Source organism: Mesoplodon bidens (assembly GCF_964165515.1).
Source record: "Mesoplodon bidens genome assembly, chromosome: 14".
NCBI lineage: Eukaryota > Metazoa > Chordata > Mammalia > Artiodactyla > Ziphiidae > Mesoplodon > Mesoplodon bidens.
In genome coordinates, this window is record NC_138170.1 from 5,155,406 (window position 1) to 5,170,812 (window position 15,407).

General features: G+C 36.8%; 1 protein-coding gene across 3 annotated transcripts in view; it reads left to right on the top strand.

Annotated features, from left to right (window-relative positions):
- CTNNA2 (catenin alpha 2) overlaps positions 1-15,407 on the top strand; it is a gene marked incomplete at its 5' end in the record, with an annotated part of 1,045,541 nt that overhangs the window by 103,428 nt on the left and 926,706 nt on the right. For all 3 annotated transcript variants that reach the window (XM_081253620.1, XM_081253621.1, XM_081253622.1), the window contains one exon: positions 4,449-4,644. In XM_081253620.1, coding sequence (XP_081109746.1) covers positions 4,449-4,644 — 196 coding nt within the window. The remainder of the gene's footprint in view (positions 1-4,448; positions 4,645-15,407) is intronic.

A 15,407-nucleotide genomic window follows, 5' to 3' on the forward strand; every position in this document is an offset into this window, starting at 1 on the left:
TATACTCTCATCTATGAGCTGCAGGATTTCTTCTCTTCTTTGATGAGAGGCAGAGACATTGAGGAAATATTTGAGATATGACTAGAGAAAATCAAGTATCCTGCTAAGCTAAGGTTGAGTTGCCTACAAAGAAGGGCCATGTTGAGGGTTTAGAGAGAAGTTGGCATAGCCAGTGAATCTGAATGATGTGATCAGAAGATCAGTTTAAAAGGGTGGTAGTGCAAAACAATAATTCAAAAAGATGCATGGACCCCTATGTTCATAACAGCACTATTTACAATAGCGAAAACATGGAAGCAACCTAAATGTCCATTAACAGATGAATCAATAAAGATGTGGTATGCATGTACAGTGGAATATTACTCAGCTATAAAAAGAGAATGAAATAATGCCATTTGAAGCAACATGGATGGACCTAAAGATTATCATATTAAGTGAAATGTCAGAAAGAGAAAGACAAATACCATATGATATCATTTGTAAGTGGAATATAAAATATGACACAAATGAACTAATCTACCAAACAGAAACAGATTCACAGATATAGAGAACAGACTTGTAGTTGCCAAGGGAGTGGGGGAAGGAAGGATTGGGAGTTTGGGCTTAGCAGATGCAAACTAGTATATATAGAGAATGGATAAACAGCAAGGTCCTACTGTATAGCACAGGGAACTAGATTTGATATCCTGTGATAAACCATAATGGAAAAGAATATGAAAAAGAATGTATGCATATGAATAACTGAATCTCTTTGCTGTACAGCAGAAATTAACACAACATTGTAAATCAACTATACTTTAATAAAATAAATTCAAAAAAAAAAGGATGGTGGTAGCAGCAAGTCTTTCCTTGTGTAGGAGGGAGGAAGATAAAGGTGGGTACAGAGACAAGTAAGCTTGATGACCCTCCTAAAAGCTACAGGGGTTTGGAGAAGGAAAAGATTATTGCTGAAAGAATTAGCCAGGAGATATTTCCAGGAGAAAGAAGAGGTGAGTCAATAGCACTAAATGTGATAGAGTAGTATGATAAGATAAAAGTAATTTGATTTTGGCAACTTATTAATTACTTTAGTGAGAGATCAGTTTAAGAGGACTCTGCTACAGGAGGTGTGAGGATAAAAGCAGAATTCCAGTGGGCTGAGAAATGAATGGAAAGAGAACACAGGCACTTTAACACATATGCTTCTCATTTTTTAAAAAAAATGTTGGCAGTGGCTAATAAAAGCTAAACTACTTAACTTGGCTTTTAGAGCCTTTAAAAGTTTTACTCCACTGCATCTATCTAATCTTGTTTCCTATATCATTCATATACAGCCGCCCTCTCAAGTGAGAACGGTCTCCTTACTACCTAGAAAACATCATGCCCATTTTTACATGTCAATGTTCATGCTATTACTCCTAGCCTCTGTTGCTGGAACTTTATGTTTTCTATTTTTTTTTCTTCTGCACAAAAGATGTGCTCACAAATTGTTAGAGAGGTAACTGGATTGTGTGGATCTTGAATGACTCTTGCCTTTGGTGAAAGTTGATGTGGGGATTAGAGAGAGTGCCTGATTGGGGTAAGCGAAGGTTTACCATTCAACCAGGGATTTCTACAGAATAACCATCTCTTAAAAGGTTGCCAACAAGCTGCACTAGACCTTCAAAAGTCTGTAAGCCCCATCTACCCAAGACCTAGTCGCAGCCTGGATATCAGGCTTAGACACAGAGATCTGTAGTCTCCGGAGCTCATTGGTGTGTCTCTCTATTATTTAAATCAACTTTCATATTCTTCATTACAATTATAATTTTCTTCATACAACATTCTATATTTTGTGTTATGGTTATCTCTGAGAATATCAATTTATGGCTATTGTGAATAGGATATTTTAAACTAGATTTTTCATTGGTAATGCTCTTCTATTAGGTTGTTATTGCTTATCTAGTATTTAACCACTAATAGTTCTAATAGTTTGTCTTAATTCTTTTTTAGTTTCTCGATACATTCATATTCTCTATAAGTAATGACAATTTAATGTGTCTACTTTCTAAAGTTTATATATCTTCTTTCTTTTTTCTTATCTAATTTATTGACTTTGTCCTTCAACAAAGCACTGAATAGCAATAGGGAGAGTTAACAATTATTTCTTTACTCTAGACTGATTAAGACATGAGCATTTATGGAGCCTCATAGTTTTCCTTTTTTTCTTCTATCTTGTATCCCTTTACATTCTTCCACATGTGAATAAATGAGAGCTCTTACTAAAAGAGGACTGAATTGATTTGCTTCATTTGAAAGTAATCACATTTTTCTAAGGAACTTCCTAGTAATGTTCTATGTTTATTTTTTCCCACATACTGACACTTCATACTGACTTGTTATTATGAGCATTACCTAAACTGTGCTTAATACATCAATGCACAATGAGACAACACAAAAATTGAAATCTGTTTGCCTTTGCAGAAGGTGAACCAGAATATAATCATTTAGCTCTTTTGGTATTAATAGATTCACTGTCAGCTTCCACTCCCCAAAACTGCCAATATGCCTAACATTAATGGCTTCCAACTCCATCCATTTTTTCTAATTTGAGAAGATTGAAAAGTTAGATCACAGAACTTCTCAAAATTATATATAAAATGAGAACAAATCAGATATCAGTGAGAATAGGAATATTTTCCTCCAATAAAGAGACTGGCCTAAATAGAGAAATTATGCACAGTGTAATGAATATAGACAACCATATTGTACTGTAATTATGTAAAGGGATAGAGGTGCCAAGTATCACTACAATGGCAATCATATTACAACATATACATGTATTAACACACTATATACATGCATCAAATTAACATGTTGTACACCTTAACCTTATACAATGTTATATGGCAAGTACATTTGATTAAAAAATAAAAATAAATACGAATAAAAGATTTTTGAGATGTTTGCTGTGTTTGCTTAGGGAGCATAAGAACTCATTTCCAGGTAGCGGCTCTTTGGAGAGTTGGGGTTCCTGGAAGAGAGTTATGTTAATGTGCTAGAGTAAACTGTCTTTAAGGAGAACATTCTTGTACCTCCAAAAAGTCACTTTGGAGACAGGCTGTCTTTCTTCTGATGGTTGCCTCTGTGGGTGGAACTGAAAAGACTGCAAGGTGTTACTGCCTGCATACGTATTTTACAGCTAACTAGCGTTTTCTGACAGGCTTATTCTTAATGACTTTATCTTTCTTTTTTTTATCTAGTGTTTGTACTTAAGTGTTCTTACAGAGTCCTTCTTTAATTCACTGTGTCTAATTATTAACAATCAAAAGAAAGCTGAATATGACAGCTCCCAATGCTGTATTAACCACTTCTGAAGTAATGGTTCTGCTACATTCATCATCTTGGTTCACATTTATTCAACACTTTTCTTCTGATATTATCTCTTGCCCTGTAAACTGACTGGACATTAATTGTGACTTTGCCTAATAACTGCTTGCTCTCGGATTTGGAGTAAATTGTAGAGACTATAGCATTTAGAACTTTTCTGTGGACGAGCTTTCTTGATAACCTCCAATAAAGGCTTTAGTTTGCTAATCAGGACACACGTCAGTGCAAATAAACCACAGCATCCACATTCTTATGAAGCTGATAAAAAAAATGCAGAAGTTTAGATGACTAGCTGAATAGAATGTGGAACAGTTGCATTCATGTCCCTCCCAGACTTCTCACTGGCAGAAAATAAAGGTTCAGAAGTCTACAGGAGATAAGTTGTTTAAAATATATTAAAAGCTTTGTTAGCAAATTAAATAGCTCTAGACAGAGTGCTAAAAGAAGTTTGGCAGGTGAGATATTGTATCCAAATTATGATACTTAGAAAAGCAGTGATAATGCATATCTAATTTCAATTCTGGAAATTTTAGCAGGTTAACCAAATGTTGAGACTGAATCATTTGGTCTCTTTGGATCAAATTTACCATTTTGTTTTTATAAGATGAAATCAGAAATAACAAGGTCTCTAAAAGTCCTTGGTAAGTGACACATAAATAATGCATATTGATAGCCCACCATTAATTAACTACTCATGCACCTCTGCCCTGACTTCTGGGCTCAGGTATTGGTTCTTCTGATTCAAAGCTCAAAGACGATTCTACATTTTATTTTATTTTATTTCCTCCCTGAACCTAGGTATTCCAACCAGTGCTAAATTTGTCAATCTCTGAACGCACCCCCTCCAGTGGATTGGAAACTTTGAGCTTCTGGCAAATCTGCTTTTCTTCCTTATTCACATGCTTTTTTCTTCTACAGGAAATAAATTGCTGTTAAGTTATATGCTAAACCATATAATTCCACATTTTCCTTAAGATAAGGCTATGCGATGTGTATTCATGATGTAATAAGCAAAAGATATTTTAAAATTATGAGATGATAATATGCTATTTCTAGACAGTTATGCAGAGTAATTTTACAGTTGTTCTTTTGTATTTAAGGTGACGACCCTTGTCAACACAAGCAACAAAGGCCCATCTGGTAAAAAGAAAGGGAGGTCAAAGAAAGCCCATGTACTGGCTGCATCTGTAGAGCAAGCCACTCAGAACTTTCTGGAAAAGGGTGAACAGATCGCTAAGGAGAGTCAAGATCTCAAAGAAGAATTGGTTGCTGCTGTTGAGGATGTACGCAAACAAGGTAAGCAGAATAATATTATTCTAGAAGGATGTATATTGATGTGTAAACAGTGGATTTTTCTCTAGAAAAATAAGACTACTCAAAAGAGTAATCTTATTTTTTTCCTGTCTACACTTCTTATTTTTAATTTTGCTGGAATTAGGTGCATAGACAGGTAGAGATTTTATTTGTTGTTGTTGTAGCAGTATACCACAGCTGAAAACAGTCCATGTCTGCTGTTGCTTGAAAATCTTCAACTTGTTTTCTCCTGGAGATGAAACCAGACTCCTGTGTCAAACTCAGGCTTTAGGGAGGATAGGATGAGAAGACTGTACATTTATAGAGTCACTGAAAATTCAAGATTTTAAGGATGAAGGGAAGAGAAGAATGTCGTGTAATAAAATTATTTTTTCTTTGTATGACTTCCAAATTTGTATTTTCAGTTCACAGCTTTCCTCAAAAATCTCTCTCTCTGGTTAGCTAGCTACCGACTGATCAATTATATAGCTAGCAAAATATCTATAATGCTATCAATATTTATTCAGCATATTTAAAAAAATTTAATTGTGGTGAAATACATATAACATAAAATACATCATCTTAATCATTTTAAGTGTAGAGTTTAGTCATGTAAAGTATATTCACATGGTTGAGTAGCCCATCTGCAGAACTCTTGTAAAACTGAAATTCTATACCTGTTAAACAACCCCCAATTTCGCCTTCCCTCTAGCTCCTGGCAACCATTATTTGACTTTCTTTTTCTATGCGTTTTACTACTCTAGATGCCTTATATAAGTGGAATCATATAGCGTGTGTCTTTTTGTAACTGGCCTATTTCACTTAGCATAATGTCCTCCAGGTTTATCCATGTTGTAGTATGTGTCAAAATGTCCTTCCTTTTTAGGGCTATATAATATTCTATCATATATTTATATGGTATTTTCTTTATCCATTCATCCATTGTTGGACATTTGTGTCCCTTTCACCTTTTGGCAATTGTGAATAATCCTGCTATGAATACGTGTATATAAATAATCTCTTCATTACCCTGCTTTCAGTTCTTTTGGATTTACACCCAGAGGTGATATTGATGGATCCTATGGTAGTTCTATTTTTAATTCTTTGAGAAACCTCCAGATTGTTTTCCATAGCAGCTGTACCATTTTACACTTCCACTAACAGTGAACAAAGGTTCCAGTTTCTCCACATCGTTGACAATGCTTGTTATTTTCTATTTTTTTTTTTTTTGGTAGTCATCATAATGGGTGTGAGGTGATACTGTGGTTTTGATTTGCATTTCTCTAATGATTAGTTATACTGAGCATCATTTCATATGCTTATTGGCCATATTTATATCTTCCTTGGAGAAATGTTTATTTAAGCATTTTGCCTATCCTTCACTCAGGTTATTTATTCTATTACTGTTGTTATTGTAGTTAAGAGTTCTAGGTATTGACCCCTTATCGGATATTGTTTTGCAAATGTTTTCTCCCATTCTGTAGGCTACTTTTTCACTCCGTTGATTGTGTCCTTTGATGCGCAAAAGTTTTTTAACTTTGATGTAGTCTTGTTCAGCGGCTTTAGTTGAAAATTCCAAGACACCATGAAATTAGAACAGGCACCTACCCCCAGCCTGGCCTGTGTCCTCCGTTTCCTATCTAATGAATGCCACACATACGTATCCAATTGCAGAAATCTTGGTATCATTCTTGCTACTTCCGTCTCCTTCCAAATACAGTTTATTACAAGACCCATCGATTTTAACTCCTAAATATCTCTTAAATTCACCAATATCTGTTTTAGTTATTCAGAAGCACCATGTTTTACCTGTCCCGGGACCTTTATACATGCTGTCTCCTCTCTCACAGTTAAGGATGACTCATTCTGCATATCCCAGCTCAAAGAACACTTTCCCAGGGAAACCTTCCCTGACTCTCCTGTCATACTTCTTCATGGATTTTTCCTTGTCACTTTCCACAGGATAATTTAATTTTTGTGAGGTGATTTCATTGATAACTTTTTTCTCTGCCACACTAGAAATTAATGAAGGTAGAGAACACACTCTGTCTCTTTTGTGGTCATTGATTTGCAATGCTTAGCTCTCATCAGACTTCAATAAATATTTGTTGAATGAATGAAGGAATAGATGAATGAGTGTTCTATCCCCTTTCTTCTTGCAAACCAACCACTTTTTAAATTTGCAGATGGATGTTTGGCCCCTGGAAATAACAACCCTTCTTCATACTGCCATCTTCTTCCCCCTAAAAGTGAATTTTATTTACATTACACTCATGTAAATTGTTATTTTAATTTGAAGTGTTAAATTTTACATATTTCATCTCATGTGGATGGAGTATATTTGTGTATGCGTTTTAGCAACATGATAGCTTCCAAGTTTCCAAGTGCTATTGAAAACTGGTACTGCTTCTGAATTTCAGATGGACACGCGTTCATGCATCTGTAGCCTGGCTAGTTTTTTTTTTTTTTTTTTTTTTTTTTTGGTTGACTGGTAGATAATACATTTCACACACTAAAATGTACAATTTGATAAGTTTTAACAGGTGTGTGCACCATGAAACCATTACCACCATCAATATAGTCAACCTCTCCCTAGTACTGAGGGGTTTTATTAACTGGTCTCTAGGCCATTTTCTCAAACATTTATCTGTTATCAGACAAGTTACATTTTCTCATTTAGTTTCCTCAGCAACCTCTTAGCTCTCCCTTATCTTTTCCTTAGAAGTTAGTTTTCACACCTTCTGTAGAAATTATTTTTAGATTTCTCAAAGCTTGTATGAAATGGTGTTTTGTGGACATAATATTATAACCAACATAGTTCTTGGCCAGACTGTTCTAGGAATATTAGAGTGAGAAATTATAAAGATGTTAATTTAGGACAGCTTATCATGGTTGTTATTCTAGAGGATATTTTAAATTTTCATTATGTTACCCATTTCTTGTTACAGAAAAATTAAGCATAAGAAATGATGCTTATGTGTTGCCTGTTTAAAGCCTAACTGCCACATGTCCTTTTCTGAACAGGGTCAAATTCAAGGACACGTTGTTATATTTGCAAAATAACAAATTTTATTGGCAGAAGCCTTTGACATTCTCTTGTGCTTCTCTCATCTTCAAATACCTCTCAGTCTCAAATACACTTCAGACGTCTGTGCTTCTTCTCCTTGAGAACAAGGTCCTCACACCCTCCTTCCAGTTTTGTACCCACAGGCTCTCTTTTCTGCTTTCTGTCCCAACTCGGTTATTTGTTGTGTAATATCCGTAGCCTGTCTGACTTTGCCCAAATTTTCTATTTGCCCATTACCCAGATTTTATTTGTAAGTGAGAGGCTGAGTTGACTTTCAGAGAGAGATGGGGAGAAAGGAACTTGGGAGAGTAAGTGAGGACTAGGGTAGGTGTGTATTTAGAAACTTTGAAACATAGTATCTTTCCTTCCATCATAGAAATCTACTTTCTAATACATAAGATGATATTCAGAAATTATGAAAACACTGACATTTAGAAACAGTTTCCTCCTTTAAAGTGGCTCTAGCATCCACACATGCTTCCTTATTAAATGATGTATACTTTCAGAATTAAATCTATTAGATATCTTTTACTATTGAGTTGTTTTTGTTTTTTTAGATCAAATGGCCAAAAGTATTGCTACTTTAAAATTTTAATTAATTTATTTATTTATTTATTTTTGGCTGCATTGGGTCTTGGTTGCTGTGTGCAGGTTTTCTCTAGTTGCGGTGAGCGGGGGCTACTCTTCGTTGCAGTGCATGGACTTCTCATTGCGGAGGCTTCTTCTGTTGCAGAGCACGGGCTCTAGTCGTGTGGGCTTCAGTAGTTGTCGCTCCGCGGGCTCTAGAGAGCAGGGGCTTAGTTGCTCTACAGCATGTGGGATCTTCCTGGACCAGGGCTCGAACCCATGTCCCCTGCATTGGCAGGTGGATTCTTAACCACTGCGCCACCAGGGAAGTCCCAGGATTACCACTTTTAAAAAAACATTTTCAGCCTGAGTAAATGCCTGAAGCTTTAGTATTGTACATCTCCATTTTCAGATTTTTAATATAGAACGATTTATTGTTCTTTTGAAGTTTCACAACATTCATGATTATAATTACTGTAATCTGGCAAGATTATATATGAAATTATCTATTTAACTATGTCATTATTGTATCTCATAGGGTTAAACTTAGTGTTGTTTGAATTTCTTTATCATTTAAAAATATATATTTAATCCTAGGCTGCATGTCAGGTTTTTTAAAGTGCTCAGTATGATTGATGACGATATCTTTTTTTTTTTTTTTTTTTTTGCGATACGTGGGCCTCTCACCACTGTGGCCTCCCCGCATTGTAGAGCACAGGCTCTGGACGCGCAGGCCCAGCGGCCATAGCTCACGGGCCCAGCTGCTCCATGGCATGTGGGATCCTCCCGGACCGGGGCACAACCCCGCGTCCCCTGCATCGGCAGGCAGACTCTCAACTACTGTGCCACCAGGGAAGCCCACATGACGATATCTTTACCCTAGAATATTTCAGTAGAAGATTTTACTGTACTCTAAGTTATAAACTGCAAAAAAAGGTATCTGAGCAGAATTATGACAGCATTTCTATTAAAAACAAGTAACAAAATAAATTACCTAAATATATATAAAGAAGAGAAATCATATTCAAAGCTTAGAACACTGATATTTTTGATTTGGATAAAGATGGTATATTTTAGACTTGGGTAAAGATGGTTGGTCAAGGGTGTGTGTGTGTGTCTGTTTTATCATAAGTAAAGTACTACATATATGTATATTGTCTTCCTTATTTAAGTTTAAACTTCATTAAGATAGGACCAATGATGTGTGTGGATTTCTTTCTGCTCTTAAAGAACCTGACATGATGCTGTAGCACATGGCAGGTGATATTCAAAGAGGTTTGCATATGAAGTTAGCAGAGCATTGGATGTTTGATTAATATATCTAACTTCCAGTGTCACTTTGGCCATTGACTATATGATTTAAGCTAAATCACTTAACCACTTTCAGCCTCAGTGTCTCCATTTTTCAAAAACAGACAATAATTGTTGTGTTTGCTTCATTAAGTTGTTTTACATAATGAAGTCACAAGGATTTTTGAGAAATTAAATTTTACATAAATGTCAGAGTAAATTTATTCATTATAATTTATGAAATCAATCTGTACTCCTGAAGAAAATAGCTTTCCTTCCTATTAATGATCAATTTTAGACCCAGGATCCTGAAGAGCTGAATCAGTGTCTAGCAGTCTCCTGAGGAGAATTGAATAGCTCAGTGTGGCTTAGAATTAGTGGTAGTTGTAAGTGGTCACAGCAAACTATGATTGAATAGTTGTGCAGCCTGTGAACTCTACATAGAAAAGCTGCTACTGGGTATTGCAGAGGGAGTTATTTCAATCAGGTCTTCATATTGAAGCTCTGGCCGACTTTGGGACAAAGAATGCCAAAACATTTTTAATGTTTACCACCAAGCTCTACCTGGACTGAAGACTCTAGTTTCTAAACTATGAGCTAATCTAGCGGTTCTCAAATTTTAGCAAATGTTAGAATCACCTGAGGAGATTTGGAAATTCTTGATATCTAGGCCTTGAACCTTATCATTTAAGCCAGGAACTCTGGGGTGCAACCCAGGCATTGAGATTTTTAAAGCTCCCCAGGTGATTCCTTTGTGCAGCCAATTTGAAAAAAAATAGAGTAATTTGCTTCTTGCTCATCAGCCCCACTTGGATGACTCATCAGTCTATGTTAGCTACTGGTTCACTTTAGCGAGCTGATAGCAATCAGTCATTTTATGAGATTTATGAGCTTGTAGCTTACATAGAGTTAGATAGGGAAGACTTATATAGCAGGGACAGCCTGATATTCTATATTAAGATGTTATGGATAGATATAATTCTATGCCAAATGATGTTTTACCATGCCTGACATTCTGTAGGCATTCAGGGAATATGTGTTGAGTATATAGTATAACTATAATATATAAGTATATAGTAGAACTAAACCTGTAGAACAGTGAAATATTTAATGTTGTTGTAAAAGAAAACCATGTAGTTGGAATTAGTGAGAAGGAAGTGATGTTTAACCTGAGGATTGATTAAAAATTTGTGAGGGCTAGTGGAGTAAACATTTCAGATTTAAGCAATCTGATTTTAAAAGGCAAAGATATAAGAATGGCATTGATAATTGGGGGATAGATATAGAAGCCGTGATTTGATGAGAATTTTCATATTCAGGCATAGTTAGAACTATGTGTAAAATGGTGGAGAGGGACCAGATTAGGAAGTTCAGGAACTAGGTGACATATAGACAACATGATGAAAGAGAGACAGGAAGGAAGGAAGTTAGAAGTTTGATTTTTCCCCATTTAAGTGATGTTTTAGAGAGATTCATTTGGCAACTAAATGAAAAGTTGACTAAATCAGAGGAAGACTGGACTCAGATTGCTTAGGTATTATTGTAACATTGCAAAGAAAACAAAACAAAAAAAGTGAAAAATACTTTGAGGGTCTGGGATTGGGGTGATGGCCATGGGAATAGAAATAAGAAATTAAATGTCATAGACATTGCAAAACTGAATAAAAGATTTGCCACTTGTTGAAGGGAAGAGACAAAGGTCAATATTTATTCTATGTTTTTGGCCTTAGACAACTTAATCAGGACATTTTCAGGGATGACAGGGGTGGGAAGGGAGGACCAATTTGATTTTAAACATTGATGGATGAGTGGAACTGCTTAGCAGATGGTTAATGCTATGGAAATGGAAGTTTGGGGAAAGAGAAATTTGAAAGTTTTTGGAGTTGATAAATGAAGGTCTCAGAATCAGAGCTTTCTTTGAGTACTTACCAATACATAGAGAAGAGAAGAGGTTTAGTTTTGGAAGAAAATCTGAATTAAGGTTGAAAATGGGATAGACATGAATCAGAGAGGGAAGGCATGCCTTGAAATGGGACCAGGGAGCAAAGATAGTACAGAATCCTGAAATCCAAGAGAATAGAATGCTTTGCAAAAAAGACAGTGATCAATCCAGACTCTCGAATGTCGTTGCAATCATGTCAAACTCTTCTGAGATCATGGAGGATGATTAATGAGAAAATGCCTTCGATTTTTCTAGAAAGATGTCATTAATTCTATTTAAAGTACATTTCCAGGAAGCTGCAAGGACAATTGCTAAATAAAAAGATGCTGAAAGAACAGAGTAGATGGTGAAGTGAAGGATGTAGGCAGGAAAGCTACCCATCCCCTTCTTCGGTCATCATTATGCTATATACTGCACATATTTCTTTTTGCCCCTGAAGATAGTCTGAGACTCAAGTGAAGGACCACGTGTTATTATTTTGTGTACCTCTGGAGACTGGGAGAGTGTCTGGCACACGTGAGTACTTAATGCATGATCTTGAAGATTTTCACAGACAAGCAAAGAGTATGATTGTTTGCTTGCTTGCTTGCTTATTTTGTTCAGCCCAAATCAGAAGTATCAGAGCCTGTATCAAGAGAGGGAGCCACTGGTGAGACTAATTGTGGATACAAAGGGACAAAATGCAGGTTGGTTGCATGAGGTGATGCAGACTTCTTTATCTGAAAAGCTAGCATGGGATTTCCCTGGTGGCACAGTGGTTAAGAATCCGCCTGCCAATGCAGGGGACATGGGGTCAAGCCCTGGTCCAGGAAGATCCCACATGCCACGGAGCAACTAAGCCCATGTACCACACTGAGCCCGCGTGACACAGCTACTGAATCCCGTGCGCCTAGAGCCCATGCTCTGCAATAAGAGAAGCCACCACAATGAGAAGCCCGGGCATCTCAATGAAAAGTAGCCCCCGCTCACTACAACTAGAGAAAGACCACACGCAGCCACGAAGACCTAAGGCAGACAAAAATAAATAAGTAAATAAATAATTAATTTAAAAAATAACAAAAAATAAAAAGCTAGTAGGGAAGAGAGGTATACCCAACAATGGGTTTTATAGAAAACATCAGAACAAAAGCAGATTGGAAGAAATGATCTCAATTATTTTGAATAAAAGAGGAGATGTTTTAATGGACCATGGATATCTGATATTTGAACGCTGCTGTAGATGCTTTTATATTTTTTGTCTGTTACTGGCATCTGTGTGAATCTCTCACGTTTCAAGGGATTTTCTTTATTGAATACAACTGACTGTTACTCCTTCCTTGGATGCAGTTAAAACAGCCAATTTATAACAGATTTAAATATCTAAGAATTTTTTTTTTAATTTAATTGGTTTACTTGGTGTGTAACAATATCTGCTAGCAATGGAATGCTCACATATTGCCTTTGTGAATCTTCTTAGATTTGAAGTAGATCCAAAAGCTGTCATTTGAAAGATAGGCATTGTTCTTCATGTTTGCCCAATAAGCAGATTAATTTAATGGTGTAACACAGCAGTTGGTTCTGTGCTATTTCATTATTATATTTCCATACCCTCTTAAGCCTTGGAGCAGTTGCTTGGGTTTTCAGTCTTCTGTCAACAGCCCACTCTCTGTCTGGGCAAGACAAATCAAAACAATTAAGATATGGCCCAGCCAATAAGATGTTCCAGGCTAGGGTGTAGAGAGAAATGTACATGGCCTTAACCCAACATTTAGGGGGATCTCATGGAGCAAAATGATAAGAGGTATAGATAAAAGTGGTACAGATAGATGAAAGAGGTAGCTTCTTCATGGAAGCATTTCCTAAATCAAAGAGATGTTCAAACCTTTCACTGTTCATTCAAGCTTTTCTTTGTTTTGATACAATTTCAAATGTGGAGTGATATGGTTATATCAACTAGTTCCACTACTACTATTATTTTTTTACCCAATCAATATTTATTGAGTAACTGATGAACAGTGGGCAGAGACAGACAGAACAAGACTGAGAAAAAGTAACAGAGGGAGAGAGAGAGGTGTCCTCACATCTCTGAGGAGGAATAAATCTTTGCCTCTTGATGACCTGGTAGCTTTCTCCTTCCCCATCCGCTTTGGTACTGGGATGCAGTATTGGTGGAATGAGCTGTCCAACAGAAACTCCCATTTATATCAACTGTGTGAATTCCCCAGCTGAGATCTAGTCAGAGGCCATTTCCCTGGACAAGAAGCTCCTAATTTCGCACAGTTCTGCCTCTTTTCCTCCAGCCGCCCTATTAATATGTAAAGCAAAACTGTGGGGAAGAAGGAAGGGAGTGTCCTCTTTCCTACCCCACTTTCCACAGAGGTCAGCCTCTCTAAGGAGGAGCACTGCAGGTATTGCAAGGATTCTGATGTTCCTCTGCTTGTCCTTTTTCTCAGGTATCCCTTGCTTTATGCCTCTACTCTTTGCATCCTGAATGCTTGAGTTTACTAGAGATATTGAACTTCCTTTTTCTGTACTGTGCAGCAGCCTGACTACCCTTATATGGATGGCACTTTCCTGTATTGTGAATGTGGAGTCCTCTTGTCATGGGGTGATATTTCACTCCTGTATGGCTGGAGCACTAGGGGAGCAGGTGCTTCCAATTAAGGGGAACACCTTCAGAGAAGAAGATAATTCTAGGACAGAAAATGGGGATTTGAGAGGCAACAACTAGATGAGAAAGAAAGATAACTCATTTCTCATCACATGTCTCACTTCTTGGAGGCTGGACTTTGCTGAGTAGGATCCATTACTGTAAAAAAAATAATATTATTCAAGTAATGTAATAGAGCACATGTTTATTAGATCAAGTAAGGGCAGACCTTGAAGTTGGTATGGCGAGTGTCTCTGCAGTCTCAGACTGCAGCTGAGTCAGGGATCTGGTGATGCTTTGTTGTGTCCCCACACTGCTGTTCACCATCCCTCCCATGGCACCTGCTTCCCTCCTTTACAGAGGTTTCTTTCACAAGTATTTCTCAGAGTGAAGTTCACAGACCACCTGGTTCAGAATTACCTGGATGAGGTTGGGCAATGTCCATAAAAAATTGATATTCCTGGGCCTAGCCACAAACCTAGATTCAGTATGTCTGGGGTAACACTGGGAATCTTTATTTCCACATAGTACCCCAAATGAATCTTATGCTTCCAAAGTTTGAGAATCGTTAATAGCCTAAACTTATTACATCCTTATATACATCATCTTTAACTAAAGTCTTTATTTCCATTGAAAAGGATGCTATCCAGGAATAAGATAAATTTTCAGAAGCTTTGCTATCAGAAGTTAAAAAAATACAAAAAACCTAGAGATATATACAATGACAAAAATGATAAAAAGAGGTTTGATATGAAAGTATCATGAAGAAAAACATGCATAAATGTGAAAATGCCATACGCCTTAGGGTTCATCTCAATGCAGATTTTAACATTTGCAGTAGTTTTATCTATTGCATATTTTGTTAAATAAAATACACCAATGTGCCAAAGTTTGCACTATTTGAGGGCCCACGAATATGCCACATCAACCTGGAGCCCTGTTTATGGCTCTCGTTGCAACGTATTGGGAGACAATGGTAGACAATTCTTTCATCTCACCCCTCTTTCTGGAGACCTTGGGTTTTTAAAATGCTGTAATCTTTCAGCAAGAATCATAAACATAATAGCTTCCATTTATTGGTTGTTACTCCATTTGTAATAGACTTTGTATGTGTTCTCTTAACATTGTCGACTGAAAAAAATGCACAACGTGGAGGTTGTTAGTTAGATTTTATTTGGGGCAACATGAGCATTATAGCCGGGGAGACAGCCTCTTGGCTAGCTCTGAGGAACTGCTCCAAAGAAGTGGGGTGGTTGTGGTCGGTATATATG